The sequence below is a fragment of the Chiloscyllium punctatum genome, chromosome 5, assembly GCF_047496795.1.
Source record: "Chiloscyllium punctatum isolate Juve2018m chromosome 5, sChiPun1.3, whole genome shotgun sequence".
NCBI lineage: Eukaryota > Metazoa > Chordata > Chondrichthyes > Orectolobiformes > Hemiscylliidae > Chiloscyllium > Chiloscyllium punctatum.
The window spans coordinates 96,323,198-96,345,804 of NC_092743.1; the positions used below are offsets into that span (position 1 = coordinate 96,323,198).

The 22,607-nt window shown below is 37.9% G+C and overlaps 1 protein-coding gene across 2 annotated transcripts in view; it reads right to left on the reverse strand.

The window, feature by feature from the left end:
* Positions 1 to 22,607, reverse strand: part of slc35b3 (solute carrier family 35 member B3) — a 46,897-nt gene that overhangs the window by 4,073 nt on the left and 20,217 nt on the right. For both annotated transcript variants that reach the window (XM_072570819.1, XM_072570818.1), the window contains 4 exons: positions 21,405 to 21,502; positions 10,904 to 10,996; positions 4,427 to 4,538; positions 2,205 to 2,274 (listed from right to left, as the gene is read on the reverse strand). In XM_072570819.1, coding sequence (XP_072426920.1) covers positions 2,205 to 2,274; positions 4,427 to 4,538; positions 10,904 to 10,996; positions 21,405 to 21,502 — 373 coding nt within the window. The remainder of the gene's footprint in view (positions 1 to 2,204; positions 2,275 to 4,426; positions 4,539 to 10,903; positions 10,997 to 21,404; positions 21,503 to 22,607) is intronic.

Consider the following 22,607-nt stretch of genomic DNA (forward strand, 5'->3'; position numbering starts at 1 on the left):
CAGAGTTGGTTGGAAGGGGAGCCTAGCAGAAAAGGAGGAGCAGTAATAGCAGGAGTTTCTGAGGGTAATATGGGAGGCATGGCAGAATTTCATCCTAAGGAAGAAGCAGCATACTAAAGACAGGAGGAGAAGGAAGTCAGGACTGGACAAAAGCAAAGGAAAAGGAGGTTAGTGGGAAGCCAGAGGCATGGGAAGCCTTTAAAAACTAGAAGACAACTAAAATGAGCAGGAAGGAAAGAGATGAAATAAGACTAAGCTAGCTAGTAATGTAAAAGAAGTTTGCATGAGTTTTTAGATATCTAAAAAAGGTAAGAGAAAGGCAAGAATGGACATTGGACCACTGGAAAATGAGACTGGAATAACAGTAATGGGGAACAAAGAAATAGCAGGGAACTGAAGTGGTACTTTGTGTCAGCTTTTATAGTGAAAAACACCAGCAGCATACCAGAACTTCAAGACAGTCACTGGCAGAATTGAAGGTAGTGGCCATGACTAAGGAGAAGCCAAAAGATCTGAAGGTGGATAAATCACCCTGACTAAGTGGGCTACACCCCAGAATTCCGAAGGAGCGAGCTGAGGAGATTGTAGAGACATTGGTTGTGAAACTTCAAGACAGACTGGATCGGGGAGACAGTAGAAAATAGCTAATTTAACACCCTTCCCAGGGAGGGAGGGGGATAAAAGAGGAAACTATAGGCTGGTAGCCTGACCTCAGTTGTTGGTAAAATTTGAGTCCATTATTAAAGATGAGACTATGGAGTACTTGGAAGTGCATTGTAAGATAGGGCTAAGGGAGCACAGCTTCATCAACAAGAAAGCATGTCTGACAAATGTTTTAGAATTATTTGAGGAAGTAATAAGCAAGTCAGACATGAGAGCCACTGGATGTGATCTATTTTGATTTCCAGAAAGGCTTTGACAATGTGCCGCACAGGAGGCTGCTAAATAAGATAAGAGACCATGGTCATAAGGGTTAGGTGCTGGCATGGATAGGGGATTAGCTAATTGGCAAAAGCAGAGATTAGGGATAAAGGGATCTTTTTCAGAATGGCAGCTAGTGACGGGCGTAGCTCTGCAGGAATCAGTGTTGGATCAACTATTCATGTCATACATTAACAATCTGAGGAAGAAGTGGTGAAGCTGCAGAAGGACTTGAACAGACTAGGAGAGTGGGCAAAGACATGACTGATGGAATACAATGTGGGAAAGTATGACATTAAGCACTTTTGAAGGAAAAATAGAAGCGCAGATTATTTTCAGAAATCTGAAACATAAGGGACTTGGGAGTCCTAGTTCAAACTCCTAGTTAACATGCAAGTTCAGTTAGGAAGGCAAATGCAATGCTGACATTCATTTCAAGAGGGCAAGATGATAAGAGCAGAGATGTACTGCTGAGGCTGGACAAGGCTCTCAGTCAGCCTTTGGAAAATTGAGAGCAATTTTGGTCTATATATTTAAGGATGATTGTGCTGGTCTTGGAGGGGATCCAGAGGTTTACAAGAATGACCCCACGTATGAAGGGCTCGTCATATGAGGAGCGGTTGAGGACTCTAAATCTGCACTCAATAGTGTTTAGAATAATGAGGAGGTGATCAGACTGATGCTTACAGAATACTAAGAGGCCTGGATAGAGCAGACGTCGACAAGCTGTTTCCATTTTTGGATGCAACTAAAATTAAAAGGGCACAGCCTAAGAGTGAAGGGATGACTTTTTAGAACTGAGGGAAGGATGAATTTCTCCAGCCAGAAGATGGTTAATTTGTGGAACTTACCTCCTGAGAGGGCTGTGGAGGTCAAATCATTGAGTGTATTTAAGACAGATTAATAGACTTTTGATTTGTAAGGAGATCAAGGGCTTTGGGAAGAAGCCAGGAGAATGGGATTGAGAAATATTAGCACTGATCACATGGCAGAGCAGACACGATGGGGTGATTGGCCTAATTCTGCATCTATATCTTATGGCCTTATGGGGCAGAAGGTTAATGCAGAAATTACAGGTAGGTGAGATTTATCTATGAAAACGTTTGACTATAGGGCATTGTTAAGCAACTGTTCAGCGGAATGACTGGACACGTTTAGGCATTGACTTGCAGTTATCATAAATGCATTACTATATTTCATCCACTATATAGAAGTATATGCAATTTCAAATAATTAGCAAGCTACCTTGTGGCCATATTTGCATAAATTTTAGATTTACTTACTGAAAAGTAAAAGGCTTTGCAAAGAAGAAAAATGATAGACCGATTGTCATTGCTTTTCTTCCAGTAGTTACTGCAAAGAAACAAACATATGTTTACCTCTGCTCAGAAATATTTTATCTACTGCAAACAGTGGGAAGAAAAAGAATCAGGGGAGTAACTTTCTGAAAATTTCTATGTAATGTCAAATAAATGCCAAGTTTCAAATTAGTTAACAGACAATGGTCAATGTAGGACTATGTTTGTCAAATGAATGACTAACATTAAACAAAAATATTGACAGCCTAGGATACATCTAAAAAAAGCCACTGCATTTCCGACTTACAATAACAGGTTCAACTACATAACTGATTTCAACTCCAATTAAGTAGGCCAGCATAAATTGGGTTGCATGATAAAAGAACATCAGATTTTCCAACTCAGAAGGCTGCAATCCAATTTAGTCTGCTTTTTAAAAACAATTACTGGGGTAATCTCTTGTGGCTTTAATGTATCTATTGATACTGTTATGACATGGAGTTGAACCCCTCTGTTAATTAAACTAAACACGCAGAAAAGCTCACCTTGCCTCAATCTGTTAAAATATGAGTTACAGAGAACTCTCAAATTCCACCAGTTAAAGAAAATAACATTAACTTATTTTTTAACTCTAAAAGTGAACACTAAAACAAAGGCTAGTCACAAAATTCTAAGCCTTCCCTTCTCTTAACTACTTACTATCTGCTTCCAACTCTAACAATATGCTGTTCTAATAAGACATTTATTAAAATGACATCAATGTAATTTCAAAACCACATAGTTGCTATCTTCTTCGGTGTCTTCGCTCTTCTAGCTGCAATCTTCCTGGCTCGCCTTCTTTCTTTCTACTGTATATTTCACATGAAAAGGTACTTTTGATACAGACAGTGTTTTCTAATTTCTTTGACAGCAAGATGTTAAGATGGGCAATTAGCTCTGCAGGAGTTTCTATCTATGACAGTTGTTCTCTAACCAATTTTCAAAAAATCTGCATTCTTATATCTCCAACATCAGATCGTCTCATTGGTTAGATGTTAGCAAAACAATCATTCAAACGCGATTGGGTTTTAGCATTTTGGGCATAATTTAAACTGATTGGTTAAATTTGAATTGTCGTCAAAACAGCGACCAAAATTCAGGTATCCATTTCACAGCCAAATATTACATTTTCATTTTTCCAGTACAATCTGAGACTGCCAACTCAACATATTCACAGGTACTTGCAATCTCTCCATTCAGAACAGTATTCTCTCTCTCAAAAGATACAGCACATACCTTCAACTTCATAACGATACTAAAGACATACAAAACCTTACTCAGGAACCCCTAACTTTGGCCTACCTAAATTATATAAATAGAATACAAGAGGACAGAGGTAATACACATCCTACTTACAAAATCCAAAATGCTGTTGACTGCTATTTCTTCATCTAGTTGTATCAATTATCTCAAGTTTTGAATTCAACCTCCCAGATGACTCTTCATTCATACCCTTCTTATTTGGATTGGTTCTGCTGCCCAAAATGTATCATACTTATCTATTTAAATTGCATATGCTAACCATTTGGCTATTTCACTAACCAATGTCCGCATAACTCTTTGAAAATCCTCCTCAACACTTAGTTACTTTTGCATTGTCAGCAGATTTCAAGATTCTACCCACCAAGGTACAATTTGTGCTTTGAGTGTAATCTGGACATAAATTACTATCATATTGGCCCAGTTTTCAAATCATTCATTTATGGGATAAGGGCATCATAGGCTCAGTAAGCCTTTATTACCCATACCCAAAGTTAAGTGTCATGGGTCTAGAATAACATGCAGGCCAAAACAGAGAAGGACAGCACATTTTCTTCCCTAAAAAAGGAAAAGTAGAGAATCAGCTGGGTTTTTATGACAATTGATAGCAGTTTGATGATCATCATTAACTCAACTATCTATTCCAGTTTTACTGAATTCAAATTTCACCATCTGCCATGGTGGGATTCAAACCTACGTCCTTGGAACATTAACCAGGTTTCTGAATTACTACTCCAGTAACATTATTACTAGGCCACTGCCTCCATCTGTAAAAACTGATGCATTACAGGTAGATTTAAAAAGAGTAAACCAAATTATACTTTATTAGAATAGCATAGCGGGCAAAACGTCTGATCACATTTTTTTTCTGTTGAAACAACAATAACCATATATGAGGGATATACTACCTGTTACAGCAACAAGTGCTCCAAAGAGTTTTATCAAAGCTAGTACAAAGGAAATTCCAAAATATCCAGTCAAGGAAAACATAAAGGCATAACCATATGTCTGCATAGGATGCTGCAAAACAAACAAGGGAAGTGAAAATCATGCATTACCAATGTCTCTAGAAGCACAGATGACCTTGCAGTTATAAACAGACATTGTGCATTTAAAAAACTCAAAACTTGGACAAGCAACATTCTCTAAAGAGTGAACTTTTCAGGTTGTATACATTGCATGAAACAGTCATCCTTCCTTTACGATGCCAGGTTTTGTTTCCTGAGGCCCAAGAAACTGACCCAGGGTTTTATTACATGCGGCATGCAGCTCAATTTTATATTTAAATGGACTAGTTGCTTTCTGAGAGAAAGATAGTTACCCCGTCCGCAGGTCTGCTTTCAAATGAGAAAATGAGCAAGTTAGAAACTTTTCACCGTCTATTTATGTATCTCCTCTGATTCTTTTGAATACTGTCTCTTAAAATTATGATACAAGGAAGAGGCAGAGGTTTACAAGAAAAGATACCTAGAGTTGATTGGTGAATATTATTGCACATGGGGCATAACAAAAATGTAAACTAGGCACCAAAGAATGGATTGAGGCAACAAGTAAAGAGAAATTGGAAACCATACAATGGTTACATAAATGCACAATACTGTGGATGCTGTAAATCTTAAATGAATTCTGAAAAAACTCAGTGGTTCTGACAGCACATGTGGATAGAGAAACAGTGAGCTGACATCGAGTCCAATATGATTCTTCTTTGGAACTGAAGGATACTTGTAAATAATGGTTTAAATATTGTTGACAAAGGGAGATGAACAGCAAGTTGAACAGATGGTGGGGGCTTGAAAGAGTTAGCTCTCCCTGGGGTTAGTGATGCAGACAGTAATTAGTATATGTCAATTTGACAGGAATCTAGATCTGAATGTATCTTTGACACATGATAAATGTTTAAAACAGGCATTGTATAGATCATTTGGAGTCATGGACTTTAGTAAAGCGTTTGATAAGGTTCCCCATTGTAGACCAATGGAGAAAGTGAAGCCACAGTGTGCAGGGTGTTCTAGCTAGGTGGATAAAGAACTGGTTAAGCAACCGGAGACAGAGTAGTAGTTGAAGAGAGTTTCTCCAAATGGAGAAAGGTGACTAGTGTTCCACAGGGGTCAGTATTGGAGCCACTGTTGTTTGTAATATACATAAATGATCTAGAAAAAGGCACTGTTGGTATGATCAGCAAGTTTGCAGATGACAAAGATTGGTGGAGTGGCAGAAAGCACAAGGGACTGTCAGAGAATACAGGAGGATATACATAGATTGGAGAGTTGGGCAGAAAAGTGGCAGATAGCTTTCAATCCAGACAAATGAGGTGATACATTTAGGCAAGTCTAATTCTAGAGCGAATTATACAATGAATGGAAGAGCCTTGGGAAAAGTTGATGGACAGAGAGATCTGGGAGTGCAGGTCCATTGTACCCTGAAGGTTGCTGCACAGGTGGATAGAGTGGTCAAGAAGGCATATAGTATTCTTGCCTTCATTGGACGGGGTATGGAGTACAAGAGCTGGCAAGTCAAGTTAAAATTGTACAAGACATTGTTTCAGCCGCATTTAGAATACTGTGTACAGTTCTGGGTGCCACATTACCAAAAGGATGTGGATGCTTTGGAGAGGGTGCAGAGAAGGTTTCAAGGATGTTGTCTGGTATGGAAGGTGCTAGCCATGAAGAGAGGTGGAGTAGGTTAGGTTTATTTTCACTAGAAAAAAGGAAGTTGAGGGGGGACCTGATTGAGGTTTACAAAATCATGAAGGGTATAGACAAGGTGGATAGAGACAAGCTTTTTCCCAGGCTGAAGGATTCAATAACGAGAGGTCATGCTTTCAAGGGGAGAGGTGGAAAGTTTAAGGGGGTTACATGTGGTAAGTACTTCACACAGAGGGTGGTGGGCGTTTGGAACGCGTTGCCAGCAGAGTGGTAGAGGCAGGCATGGTAGATTCATTAAGATGTGTCTGGACAGATGCATGAGTAGGTAGGGAGCAGAGGTATACAGATGCTTAGGAACTGACCGACAGGTTTAGACAGTACATTTGGATCAGCTCAGGCTTGGAGGGCCAAACAGCCTGTTCCTGGGCTGTAAATTTTCTTTGTTCTTTCTTATTGAATACTATGACATTAAAAGTGGTTCAACAGTAGAATAAGGACAATTCGAGGGATGTGCTCAAAAAACAATTATAGCAAGTGAAATGCTGAAAATTGCATTAACAATCCTATTGAGCAGGGACGTTCAATATTGAACAGGTTATCAACAATAGAGTTATAAATCACAGATATTAATTGCAATACAATCCATACAAAACAAGCTACTTTTGCCTGATCCAGTAGGATGCATGACTGCACAAATTTAAGGAACATGAAATGACTGAAAGCTAAATATGCAGAAGTCACAATGTACAAGCAGCACGGTAGTTCAGTGGTTAGCCCTGCTGCATCACAGTGCCAGACACCCGGATTTGATTCCATCCTCAGGCAAATGTCAGCGTTTGCCCGTTCTTCCCGTATCTATGTGGGTTTCTGCCCACAGTCCAAAGATGTGTAAATTAGGTGGATTGGCCATACTAAATTGCCCGTAGCATTCAGGGATGGGGGAAAACGCAGAGTTATAGAGACAGGGTAGTGGGGTGGGTCTGGGTGGGCTGATCTTTGGAGGGTTAGTGTGATCTGTTGGGTCGAATTACCTGTTTCCACACTGTTGGGATCTATGCCAGAATTAATAGGAGATCTTTATCTAAAAAGTTTACTAAAATATTCATAAATCATATTTACTGTGGGCTTAGAGCCATAGAGATGTACAGAATGGAAACAGACCCTTTGGTCCAACCCATCCATGCAAACCAGATATCCCAACCCAATCTAGTCCCATCTGCCATCACTCTGCCCATATCCCTCCAAACCCTTCCTATTCATGTACCCATCCAAATGCTTAAAAATGTTGCAATTGTACCAGCCTCCACCACTTTCTCTGGCAGCTCATTCCATACATGTACCACCCTCTGTGTGAAAAAGTTGCCCCTTAGGTCTCTTTTATATCTTTCCCCTCTCACTCTACACCTATATCCTTTAGTTCTGGACTCCCCACCCCAGGGAAAAGACTTTGCCTATTTACCTTATCCATGCCCCTCGTAATTTTGTAAACCTCTATAAGGTCACCCCTCAGCCTCTGATGCTCCAGGGAAAAACAGCCCCAGCCTGTTCAGCCTCTTCTTATAGCTCAAATCCTCCAATCCTGGCAACATAATCTTTTTTGAACCCTTTCAAGTTTCACAACATCTTTCCAATAGAAAGGAGACCAGAATTGCAAGCAATATTCCAACAGTGGCCTAACCAATGTCCTGTACAGCCACAACATGACCTCCCAATTCCTGTGCTCAATACAAGAAAAGAAAGCATACCAAACGCTTTCTTCACTATCCTATCTATCTGCGACTCTACTTTCAAGGAGCTATGAATCTGCACTCCAAGGTCTCTTTGTTCAGCAACACTCCTTGGGACCTTATCATTAAGGTATATAAGTCCTGCTAAGATTTGCTTTCCCAAAATGCAGCACCTCACATTTATCTGAAATAAACTTCATCTGCCAATTCTCAGACCATTGGCCCATCTGGTCAAGATCCTGTTGTAATCTGAGGTAACATTCTTCGCTTCCACTACACCTCCAATTTTGGTGTCATCTGCAAACTTACTAACTATACCTCTTATGCTCGCATCCAAGTCATTTATGCAAATGATAAAAAGTAGAGGACCCAGCACCGATCCTTGTGGCACTCCACTGGTCACAGGCCTCCAGTCTGAAAAACAACCCTCCACCACCTTCTGTCTTCTATCTTTGAGCCAGTTGTGTATCCAAATGGCTAGATCTCCCTGTATTCCATGAGATCTAACCTTGCTAACCAGTCTCCCATGGGGAATCTTGTTGAACGCCTTACTGAAGTCCATATAGATCACATCTAACCCTCTGCCGTTATCAATCCTCTATTACTTCTTCAAAAAAACTCAGTCAAGTTTGTGAGACATGATTTCCCACACACAAACCCATGTTGACTAATCAGTCCTTGCCTTTCCAAATACATGCACATCCTGTCCCTCAGGATTCCCTCCAACAATTTGCCCACCACTGAGGTCAGGCTCACTGGTTTAGTGTTCCCTGGCTGGTCCTTACCACCCTTCTTAAACAGTGGCACCACGTTAGCCAACCTCCAGTCTACCGGCACCTCACTTGTGACTATCGATGATACAAATATCTCAGCAAGAGGCCCAGCACTCACTTCTCTAGCTTCCCACAGAGTTCTAGGGTACACCTGATGAGGTCCTGAGTATTTATCCACCTTTACCCATTCCAAGACATCCAGCACTTCCTACTCTGTAGGATGGACATTTTTCAAGATGTCACCATCTATTTCCCTTATTCTATATCTTCCATCTCCTGCTCCACAGCAAATACTGATGCAAAATACTTGTTTAATATCTTGACCATCCCCTGTGGCTCCACACAAAGTCTGTCATGCTGATCTCTGAGGGGCCCTATTCTCTCCCTAGTTACCCTTTTGTCCTTCATGTATTTGTAAAAACCCTTTGGATTGAACATTAATGCTGTACAAATAGAAATTTTCACAAGTACTTCGGACCATTGATCTTTTGATACATTTGAAGGACTGAACTAAACATTGTTAATGTAATTTGCTTTCTACTTGCTTTATAAAATGATTTCCTAAGGAAGTGTAATAGTATTAAATAAACTATTTCTTAAATCCAAAATTGTGGATTTATTCTTATTGCAGAATTATCTCAGCCAATATCTTTTAAACAGTTGTCTCAGTGGCCTTACAATTGTTTAAATGAATTTAGCTTACTTAAGATATTATATCTAATATAGAATTTTTAATGTATGATACTTGTAATTGGAAACACCTTACAATAAATATTTTACTTCTGTTCAATGAAAACTAAGTCTTTAAAATATGTGCACTTCACAAGTATTAATTAAAATGTGAGAAATGCACTAAAGTGTACAACCTTTGGAGATTCATTCAAAACACCTTTCCTGCAGATAAACCGTCACAGAGGAACTTAATGGAGTTCTTCTTGGTGTTCAAATTTAGACCACATTAAAATCTTTGAACACTTAATCATTTGTGAACAATTACTGGAATCTTGATTTTATTTCCACATTAACAAAATCTCACTTAAAGGTTTTGCTTGTGTGGGAGTTACCTTGGAGTGAAACCATATTTACCATTAAGAGCAGGAAAATCTTGCTTATTTCCCAGTCTATATACAACTAGTTGTTCTGATTTGAGATTTCAGTTCTTGATCTGACTTACCATCTAAAATCTCTTTTTGCCAAGTCGACTAAGTCAGAAAACAAAGAACTGCAGATACCGTAAAGTTGAAACAAAAACAAAAACAGAAATGGCTGGAGAAACTCAGCAGGCTTGGCAGCATCTATGGAAAGTATTCTGAAGAATGGTCACTGGATCCAAAACATTGATTCTGCTTACTATCCATAGATGCTGTCGGACCCACTGAATTTCTACAGCATTTTCTGTTCTATGGCAAAAGTCAGCTTCAGGGGCTAGGATGCTTTTTTCAAAAATTGAAGATTCTTCTACACAAATAAAATCTAGCTTCACATATTTAATATGGCCATTTGGATAAATGTATCTGAGGACTGTCAGTATTAATGCAGTCTTGTAATAAAACAAGTGTACTCTGTAGTGAGATCGATAAGGTTAAGAAGATTACAAAATGAAAATAATGCACTATTAAACTAAATCACTAATATTATTATGCAATCCACTCAAGCCAAATAAAGTGGTCCCCATGACTAGTGACACTCCTTTTCAATTGAGTTGTAGTTGGGCAAAATAGAATGGATGGTTAGGATTAAAAAAGTACTAAAGATAGATTCTGGATTTAGGATTCAACTCGTTTTTAAAAACATTCATTCATGTAGGCATTGCTGGCTAGGCCAGCATTTATTGCCCATCCATAACTGCCCAAAGAGCAGTTAAGAGTCAACCATATTGCTGTGGATCTGGAGTTATATGTGGACTAGACAAGATAAGGATGGCAGATTTTCTGAAAAAGCATTAGTGAACAGGATGGGTTTTTCTAACAATCAGCAGTGTTTATATGGTTGACATTGGGCTAATTTTTTAATTGAATTTAAATTGCACTGTGGTGAATATCTGCAGAACATTAGGCTAGGGTTATGGATTACTAGCACAGAGACTTTACCATTACATCACTGCCTTCCCATGCGTTTGTTATTTAGTCATAATTTGTCCAATTAAATATTGCAAAATGAAATGTTATTTTCGTTGGAACTTATTGTGAACAGATTTAAAAGCACAAATCAGTAAAGAGTACAATGTTGAACATACTTACCCTTGAACAAAAGACAAAAGCAGGGCCCAGTCCTTGGGTGCAAAACAAACCCGTTAATATATATAGAAAGCCTATAGAGTAGGAATATAAAACCTAGGAGCAAAAGGAGACAAATATGTACATCATCGACTCAGGATGTGCAGAAAGGAGGAGAGGTTTTACAAGCATACTGTCATAATTAACTAGAGGATGTAAAAGTCATAAATAATATGCAGCGAAGATCACAAATGGCAAACAGTTAGAATTATTTGAGCACTAAATTGTTAAGAGCACAAAAACAGTGATTCTTCTTACAAGTCTGCCAATTAAAATATTCTATAACCATCATAGAATATTTTTGTGTTTAATAATGGTCATTTATTTAACCACATGCACTATAATGGGCTTCCGATATAAATCTTAATCCTACATAATCATAACATAAAAGATACTATGTATAAAAAGTGCCTTACAAACATTTGAATGAGGGGCAGAAGCAAGTCATTCAGCTCAGTGACAGTAGTGGCGACCAAAATAGCACTGCAAGCCTCTAAGCACCACCTACACTTTTACTTTTGAATATCGTGCTTTAGATATTGCCCACCATTAACACTGCTCTAAACTGCAGACTTACTGCAGGGTCTCTGTAGCCAGTTCACAGTTTTCCTTTAATGCTGAAGATCCAGAATCATCCGGAGAGTACTCAGAGATGAAAAGACAAACAAACAATATATGGATAGAAGAGGCAGGAAGGTACATTGTAGATTACTGTTTGTGGTGACCAGTGGACTAAATATTATGACTCTCCTTACATTCTCGCATCTTTTGCGGAATTAGTCTCATTCTGATAGATTAGACAAAAGGAATGGTTTACAAAATAGATTGAAAGTAAGTCAGTATAGGGAAAGAACAGATGAATATTTAGAAATAAATCTAAAGGAAAAGTTTCTTCAATCACTGGTACAGACCAGGTTAACTTCTATTTGTCAGTAGCATCTTCAGCTAACAGCAGAATCACTGTTTTGCTTTTAACGGTACATTGCAGCTTTTTAGAATGGCTTCTAAGCCTCAAATATTGATGCAAGGAACTTCTAAAAGTATTGAATGCATGATTGTTTGACAATGTTGCAAGGCAATCAATTAGACTGCCTTCAATTGGAATTCCAACAAATACGAGACGAGACTGATTACTTCTTTTCAATAAAAAAAGTGAAACAATCATTTAGAATAAACTCAACAAAAACTCATTGAATTGACAAGTGCAGTCTGTTTCATTGAATGAACGTGTGTGGTAGGATTCACTAAATAAGTGCTACACATATCCAATAACAATTTCTCAATCTGTGCTAACAGACCAGAGAAGCTTAAGTATTTAGAAGAATGATATTCTGCAAGAATTCAGTGCTGATTAATATTCTTGCATCTATCAACCATTAAACCAAGGGCATCAACATTATCAATGAGTTCAAGGCACAGTTCGGGAGCAACAGCATGCACAATGCCTGGGTTACCACAAATAAATACTACCCCAAGTTTGGGACTGCAGCTGTGGCAATGATGGTTTTCGAAAGGCAAGATATTGTCATAGAATAGAAATTGTGGGGTAAGGGAGGAAAAGAAACAATTGCTCAAATAGCAAGTAATATTTTACAAAATTAGAAAAAAAACATTTATTTTGAGCTACTGAACAATTAAGAAAATGTGTGATGATAAAAATGGACTATCAAATTGATTTCCATCACAAGATTTTAATACCCAGTTTCTTTGAGAAGCAAAAATCAGAATTGTTACAGCGACGATGACCATTTGGCTCAAAACATCTGCGCTGGATCTCTGTATGAGCATCATGATTTAGTGCCACCCTCCCTGTTGTTTCGGTTTAAAAAAAAAATAATCTAACGCATCTTGATGGACTGCAATGGTTTTGTAACAAAATATTAATTTAAAGATGGCTGCAGTGAGTGCCCAATTACAGGTTGAGCCAGCTCATGAATGTGTAAACACAAATCAGTCTGAATCAAAATTAACATGGTTATAAAAGAGCATTGAACTCAGACCTGTACCTCTGATTTACACCTTTCTGGGCAAGTTTCACATACAGAAGATCAAGGTCACCTACAGATTATCTAGCTCAGAAAAACATCAAGCCAAGAAATGAACTGTATGGTAGGCAACTGCTTTTAGGCAGAGCAGAGAGGCAAAAAAGGATTTGTAATAATAAAACTGGAAGATGCTTTCTCCCTCCTTTGTCTGTCTTCCTTTCAGAAAGCAACATCTGATGAAAAACAAATCAGAGAAACACTCATTGATTGAGAATTCAGAGATAATTACAAGTTTTGCTACTGCCGACGACACAAATCATTGAATAAACCACCACAGTCTCAGGCTAAAACCTAAACACTTCAAGAACTCTTTACAGTTTTGAACTGCATTTTCTTTTATCTTCTTGTCTGTTCTAGGCACTTCTCTTCTTAAACATTATATCTGCGTTTTCTTTCTGATGTTGTGTTTTATTGTTTTTCTGATGTGGGAGAAAGCTATACATTTTTTTCTTTCAGTCAAGCAAAGCTTATAATTAGCTTCTTAATCATACACTGGAAAACTACATTTTACTTGAACTGTGATGTAGCTGCATTCTGAAAGGAATTAAAAGTTGTTGTTGTAGTCAACTAAAGAGGAGACGCTAAACAAGAAGGAAATGGATTCATCCCTTAGCTAGTCAAAAACAAAAATTATTGGGAGCAAAGGGGGAATACTCTCCACAACATACATCGGGGAGAATCTTCCTGAATTGCAATAATGTTGATAGTATGCTTAGAATTATCAATCCAGTATTTTTCAAGTTTATCATAATTGAACAGGAGTTATTCATTTAATTCTTCAGAACTATTTATGCATGATTGTCGAATGTAAATTCACTCATATTTAGTCTACTTCATTGTACATTATCAGTCCTTGTTCACTAGATGGAAATGAGGTTATTACATTATAAAACGACCAAGGATTTTAACCAGAGATAACCTGTCTTATATTGACTTTTTAAAAAAAAATCATTAGTAGGAAACTGGGTCATTGGCATTATTGCCTGCTGCTAGGTGCCCTTGAAGAGGTTGGGGGTGAGCTGCATTCATGAACTGCTGCTGTGTTATTAAGGAAGAAATACCAGGATTTTGATTCCGTGTCTCTGAATCAAGATGGTGAATGGCTTCGAAGGGAACTTGCGGATGTTGTAGTATCTGGTGCCCTTGTAATTCTAGAAGGGACTGGTTTTGGAAGATGCTGCCTGAGGAGTCTTAGTGAATTTCCGCAGTGTATCTACTAGATGACACAACACTACTGCTACAGAGCATCAATTTCAAACAAATTTAAGCATAATCCCATGTCAGAAACTCAGGGTTCATTTCTACCCATTTGGTTTTATTAACTTGAATATATTTTATGTAGTTGGCAAGATTGTAAAATGACTCTATTAAACGTGCTAGCCCCATGACCTCAATTTTACAATGGAACTGTTCAGGATACAATTTATATTAAAATATAATATGCTGCCAAAAGGGCACGGTTTCAGTGTCCTTTTGATAAGATCAGTAAACTTAAATGAAATGAGCAAGCATGTTAATATTCTGAAATTTGTCATGAACATGGATTTTATCTAATTTCAGCTAGTTTTTAAATCAATATTTCCTTTGGCATATCACCAAGGTTCCAGTCTCCCCTTTTAGTGTGCAATCAGTTTTAAATGATAGCTTAAGAAATTCAGCATTTCAATTCTACTACTTTTTATTTTCAAACAAAGCAGTCACATTTCTAAAGTTGTGTTTAAAGGCAATTGCTCTCTTGCATTTATGGAATACAGGTTCACAATATGAAAGGTTACTCACGAGCAGAAGTAGGTTTTAATAGGGAATGAAATCTATATTTTATATTCGGGCATCTATTTATCAGCAAATACAATTAATTTACAATCTTATTCAGAACACTGGAATTTTCCTCTCAGCATTTCAATCCGACCATGGTTTCATAAATAACGAATGAGCCACATGACCAACTTTGGAGTAAGCTTTCAATTAAAGATAGAGACTTGAACAGAAATAGAGCCACTCTCGAAAATCCAAAAAAGCAATGCAATGCAATGATGAGAAGTTGCTGGGAAAGCAATATGTGTCTCCTTTACAATCACCAATTTACATGAAAAGAAAATACGGTTAGGTGAGACCATTAATGAGGTCACTACAATGCTCTGCAGAACTTCAATGAAACTTGCCAATACATTAATTGGGGATACAAATCGAAGAGAACTAGTTCATCACCATGCTCTGTAAAAGGTGAGCAAGTACTGAGATTCAAACAAGAAAAAAATCAAATTAGGTCACCTAATTTTTAAAATAAAAAAGGAACACAAGTCTATAAATTGGTGAGGCAAAAAGAGAAACGTCTGTAAATGAACCTTCCGGCTCAGTGAGCAAACCTATATCCAGAAACTCAACTTTAAGGAAGAATTGTTTGGTCTGAAATATCCAAGGACAATAGAAGCTGAAATTAGTATACTTGCAAATGATTTCAGCAAGAGGAATTCTTACTTTGTGCTTTCTCATGCAGCTTGCTTCAAAAGATATGTAATTGGAGACGCTAGTGTTGGTCATGGATTATCTGATGCACAGTAAGTACGCACACAGAGTACTTTGGGTTCTAACACTTGACCTTTACAATAACTAAAAACTTCTTTAGGCCATGTTCTTTCTACTGAATAAACTTGGCAATCAGCCTGCCGAGTAGAACTGCATCACACTGGAAAAATACATCACTTCTATACTTGGTGGGCATTGTTAAAAACTTTAAATTATTTGACTTTATTTGTCCAAATTTATAATTAGTGCAAGAAAACCCCAGAAAATTGGACATCATAAACCTTGCTAAATTTAGAAGATGACAATGAAACCACCTTGTTTCAGCATCATACAAGTCTTTGAAAATGGTGCAAGGCTAAAATCACACTGTACAGAATGCTATTTGGTCTATGAGCCAATGCAGGTTCTTTGAAACAGCAACATAATTAGTCCCAGCACTCTATTCTTTCCCTCACACTTTTTTTCCCCCTTTCATGTCTATTCAATTCCTTTTTGAAATTATGATTGAATTTATTTCCAGCACTCTTTGGGCAATGCATTCTAGACTAATACAACTTGCGAGAGAAAACTATCGATACACCAGAGGGGAGGAGTAATGTTAAAAGATTAAATTGTACTACTTCTCTGAACATTAATGTAATGTTAAAGGGTTAAACTGTATGGTCTTCCTCCAGAAACTGAACATTCTGGAACTGGGTGGGGGCGACATTTATGCAGGAATGTGGAGGACTCCCACTTCATTTAGGCAGCCATTTACTCCTACGCTCCTGCGATTATCAAATTAAACTCTCATTCAGTCCCTTCCATTTAGAAGTGTTTTTGTAACCATGTCCCGAAGGTAGGACATATCATACCTATATACTAGTGAGAGCAGGTCATGTCGTTTCGTGGCTAGCTGATTTTAATGTGTCCTGGCGGCTAATTCTCTGCCTGTTTGTCTAACGTAGTGTTTGCTACAGGTCTTGCATGGTATTTTGTAAATTACATTAGTTTTGCTTGTTGTCTGTATAGGGTCTTTCAAGTTCATTAACTGCTGATTTAGTGGGTTTGTGGGCTACCATGATACCAAGGGGTCTGAGTAGTCTGGCAGTCATTTCAGAGATAGCTTTGATGTAGGGGAGAGTGGATAGGGTTTCTGGATGTGTTTTGTCTGTTTGTTAGGGTTTGTTGCTGAGAAAAAAAACAAAAAGAAAAAAAAACAACATTTCGGCAGACTGAGTTCATTAGGTACCCATTCTTTTTGAATACATGGTATAGGTAATCCACCAACACACTAAAACAACAGCTAAATGAACTTGAAAGACCCTATACAGACAACAAGCAAAAATAATGTCACTTACAAAATACCATGCAAGAACTGTAACAAACACTACATTGGATAAACAGGCAGAAAACTAGCCACCAGGATATATGAACATCAACTAGACACTAAACAACATGACCCTCTCTCACTAACATGCTGACACACAGATAAGGAAGGATACCACTGATTGGGACAACGCATTCACCCTAGGACAAGCCAAACAGAGACACACACAAGAATTCCTAGAAGCATGGCATTCCAACTGGAACTCTATCCATAAACACATCGAGTTAGACCCCATCTACTACCCTCTGAGAAAAAGAACAGGACATGGCATCGACCCAAAGAAACCCAAACATATAAATAGAAAGCAGGAGTCATCAGCAGTGCTTCGCCCAGAGGCCCACTGAAGATGTTACCTAGTATGGTGATGAAATGTCTGTAAATGAACCTTCCGGCTCAGTGACCAAACCTACATCCAGAACCTCAACTTGAGCTAAAAATCTTCTCAAAACTTGCTAAGTATATAAATTCTGCCCTTATTTGCCTTTCCAAAATGCAGCATCTCACATTTATCTAAAACAAATGCTATTTGCCACTCCTTCGCCCATCTGATCAAAGTCCTGTTGTACTTTTTTTCTATCCACTACACCAACAATTTTGGTGTCATATGCAAACTTACTAAACATAACTTCTATGTTTACATCCAAATGATTCATATAAATGACAAAAACAGTGGATCCAGCACAGATCCATGCGACAAACCACTGGTCACAGGCCTCTAGTCTGAAAAGCAACTCTCCAACACCCTCTGCCACCAATCTTCGAGCCAGTTCTGTATTCAAATAGCTAGATCTCCCTTTACTCTGTGTGATCTAACCTTGTTAACTAATCTACCATGTGGAAACTTGTCAAAAGCCTTATTGAAGTCCATAGAGTTAGTAGGACATGATCTTCTCATGCACAAAGCTTTGTTGACTGTTCTTTAACTTTCCAAATACATGTAAATCCTGTCACTCAGGATCCCCTCCAACAACCTACCCACCACTGTAGTCTATAGTTCTCTAGCATTTCCTTACCACCTTAAATAGTGGCACCATGTTAGCCAACTCCCAATCTTGTGGCACCTCATCTGTGGCCATCGATGATACAAACATCTCAGCAAGGGGTCCAGCAATTATTTCCCTAGCTTTCCACAAAGTTCTAGGGTACACCTGAATAGGTTCTGGGGATTTATCCATCTTTATGCATTTTAAGAAGTTTTGCACCTCCTCCTCAGTAATATGGACATTTCAAGATGCCGGTATTTATTTACAAGTCCTCTAGCTTCCATATCCTTCTCCACAGTAAACACTATTCAAAATACTCATTTAGTATCTCCCCATCTCCTACAGTTCCACATATAGGCAGCCTTACGATCTTTAAGGGGCCCTATTCTCTTCCTAGTTACTTTTTTTACCTTAATGTATTTGTAGAATCCTTCTGGATTCTCCTAAAGCCATCGCATGTCCCCTTTTCAACTTCCTGATTTCCCTCTTATGTATATTTCTACTACCTTTGTACTCTTCGAGGGATTCAGTCGATCCCTGCTGTCTACACCAGACACATGCTTTCTTCTTTTTCTTGACCAAAACCACAATTTGTGCAAATTTCTTTCAGTTGCTGGAAACAATTAAAAAAAAACAAAGTCACTGTTGAAGGAAAGTGAGACAAATGCATTTCAGCTAACTACCGAAGAATCTCCAAACAACACAACTGTCAAAAGATGGTACTAGCACTACAGAAATCAGCCACAACATTTCACAATCTATTCATCATGGAGAAGTCAAATGCTGATTGGTACTTACTGTTTATTTTTGGACTGCACCTCAAATTTCTAATGTGTTGTGTTGTAATGTTTTCTCGTGGTTTAATAGCTAATAAATCAAATTATGCTTAACTCAAAATCTGGTTAAATTTATGTCTTTCAAACTTAAATACATTTGGGGTGGGAAAAGTTCTCGTTGAGAAGTGATCCTCCTAAATTGAGTTTATTATATACAGTCAAAGGAGGGGTTAAGTAATATTCATCCAGTTCATCCCTCTTCACCCAACAGTTTAAACATTTTGGGCAAATGCAGTCAAGATGGTGACAGACTGGGGACATTTACCTGATGAGCAGTTCTGTTAAACAGTCTGCAACAAGGGCCCACAAAAGAGTTGAAAAAAAGTTTTAGAAACTTTTCAACGAAGGAATACTCACCTACCTGGGACTAGAAAAACTGAGGTAATGAATGTGGAGTCTGTAAAAGAAACAACAGGAGTGCAGGATCTGTTACAAAAGTGGGGGGGTTGGCGGAAGGAGAGATGAAAAGCACAGGAGAGAGGAAGACTGAAAAACACAATCTCCTGAAAGTGTAAAAGAGGAAAGTCCTGGAGATTGGAAGCAGAAAGCCAGAAATGTCCTAGTCAAAGTTCCTCTTTTCCATGAGTTACTGAATGCTAGCACATAGGTACAATAAGCTATTAAGAAGACCAATACAATATTAGCCTTTATCACAGTTAGTTTGAATACAGGAGTAGTGGAGTCATGCTTCACATGTATAGAAGCTTGGTTAGACCACACCAAGGGTACTCTGTGCCATTTTGCTTCATTCATCAGAAAAGATAATTATTGCTAGAGAGGGAATGCATTGAATGCTCACCAGACTTGCTCCCAGAATAGTGGGCATGTCCTATGAAGACAGCTCAGGCAAACTGGATTTGTCCTCTCAAGTTCAAATAATACCAAATCTCATTGGGTAATTTGTAGGTTTCAAAAAGGAATAGATAGGGTGGAGTCAAGATTAGAGTGGTGCTGGAAAAGCACAGCAGGTCAGGCAGCATCTGAGGAGCAGGAAAATTGATGTTTCGGGCAAAAGCCCTTCATCAGGAATTCCTGACGAAGGGCTTTTGCCCAAAACGTTGATTTTCCTGCTTCGCTTTTCCAGCACCACTCTAATCTTGACTCTAAACTCCAGCATCTGCAGTACCTACTTTCGCAATAGAAATGGTGGATGCAGATAAGAAATTTCCCTTGGTGTGGCAGTCTTGAACTTGGGCAGACAATTTTAAAAGGAGGGTGAAGTCACTTTGAACAGAGATGAGAATAATTTATTTTTTGCTCAAAGGGTAATGAATCTTTGGAATTTGAGGCCACAGAATGCAGTGGAAATTTCATTTTTGAGTATGCTTAAAGTGGGGATGATAGATGATAGATTTTTGATTACCAGTGGCATAAAGGGTTATGGAAATAGTATGATTAAAAGGCAGCTGAGTGTTCAATTGGTCATAATGCTAATAAATGACAGAAGAGACTGGAGGCTGAATGGCCTACTGTTCCTATGTAATGGATGGGAGTGTAATGAATACCATCAATTGTATATTTTATGATCAAACAGTCATATTTCATCAAATTTAGCATTTATGTGTCATCACATTTCAAAGCTTCTCATGTATTATGAATTACTTGAGGTAGAGTGACTATGTTAGAGACAAATATCAAACAGTTTAGTGCAGAAAGTGTGATTAGGCCAATGTCTTAGTGTACAGAAATGTGTGTCAGTAATAGTTTTAATTAAAAAACACTTGCTCTTAACTAATACCTGTTGTTTTGTGCCAACTGAAATACTATTGTGTGTAGGAAAAGAAGACTTTCATTCAGAGTTATAGATTTAAGTTTAATGCAGCAATGATTATTGGGGATATTGACAAAATCATCTTCTGCTTCTGAAAGAATTAAAATCCCCCATTTATCAAAACAAATACAGTAGGTGTTGTTTCCATGTGACTGCAGCGTCACCTAACAAAGGAAGTAGAGACTGAAAAAGGAGCACCTGGAAACCAAAAAGTACCCTCTGAGAAATCAAAGAGATAGACTCAAAAATAAAATTTTTGAGCCCTGCTTAAGGCACAACTTCACTTTGAATTAGCTGTGAACATTCCATCATAGAATTATCAAGTAACTTTCCTTTCCATACAGATTTATAGCTACTGAATGTAAATACAGTTCCATATTTAAATCCATTGTGCAAACTGGAAGATTATTCCTCCTGACCAATATTTAATGGTGCCCAAATCATGGTTTTCATATCCAACAAAAAACCGATTATGGCTGCTATCTTTGCACATTCATGAATTCAGTTAGGAAGGGAAAACACCTTTTAAATACAATACTTTGCTTGTGAAAAACAATAGCTTGTAGAATAGCAAAATAATGTGAAAGAGCAATGAGGCATGGACACAATGATTAGCTTTAGTACAAAAATACTTAGCAAGTATATTCACATCACATTGTATAGCACAACCTGAATTAAAATTGTTAAAGCATGTGCCTTTTAAACAAGATATAAAAATGGAAGCCACTTTGCAATAACTTATTTTTCTAAATGTAACAATATTGGGCATTGCCATTTTAAAGTATATTCTTGCTCCATAATCAAACTGTAGAACAAGCAGAGTACAAATGATTACTTCAATAAGCCAATATTAATTTGAATCTGGTCCACAATGTAATGCCTTCAACAGCTACTGATATAAATTGGCCAAGCAGGTAGCAAATGAAATCACTTACCATTTCTGAATTTGAACCATTATGTAATTTCATTGCTTTCTCTTGTACATTTCCAATAACTGCATCAGCACAAAGTGCCATTGAAATAAACGCTATGCCTAAAAAACAAAGTTTTCAAACTAATTGCAAACATAAGAAAAATTACAATCATTCACTTTAGTCAAACATAATATGCTGTCATGATTTCAATTATTAAAACAACAATTCAGATGCTTACTTTAGTAATTCTCCCTTCTTGGCAAGACTGAAAAAGCTTGTGGTTAAACTGTATGTGCTAGCACTAACAATGCTGCAAGCATACATTAACATCTCAATTTTTTAGCCAAAAGCTGGGCTTGAAGGTGGGTCTGAAAAGAAAACAGGAAGGTAGAGATATCAGGGAGGGCCCTTTAGTTGGAAAGGTTTAGGCAGAAAGCTCAGTATGTTGACTAAAGTCACATAAAGCAATGGTGGTGCAAGAGCCCAAAATAGAAAGAGTGAAAATGGAGCTTGCAACAACAGAAGGAAGGATCAAGGATGGATCTCTTGGAGAAGTGGTTGTTGCTGACAGTTTTAAAAAGGAAGTGGACACTATTTGATGAGGAACAACCAAAGTAAAATACTGTGGATACTGGAAAACAAAGAAGTGCTGAAAAATACTCAACTACATTTACATTGACAGGAACATACTTGTCAGATCATTCTGAAGAAAGGTTAAAGGCTTGAAATGAGAAATCCATCTCTGCTCCATATATTCTGCCTGACCTGCTGACCATTTCTAGCATTTTCTATTTATAAAAGGACACTATTGGATCAAGGGGACAGAAGGTGGGTCTCATAAAACATTCTGAGAGAGCAGATGAGAAAGAAACAGGGTGAAAGCCCAAGGGATGAGGGAGAACAGCAGAAGCAACTAAACAGGTGGTTGCAATGTGACTGACAACAGAAGCCATGAGCTGCTCATGTTTGCTGGAAATTAGAACTCGGGAGGGATTTAGAGAAGTGGCTGATGGTTAAGCAAACGTGCTAGGAATTACTTCTGATCTATAGGATGATATTGGAATAGTGGGTAGGTTTAGCAGAGAAAGATACAATAGTTTTGGGTATGATCTGATAATGGATAACCAAGGCAGTTCTGTGCTTGATAAGCTCAATTTACAGAAGTGAAGAAATTGAACAGCTCAAAAGAAATAGGAATTTATACTGGGTACGTTTTCAAAAGGT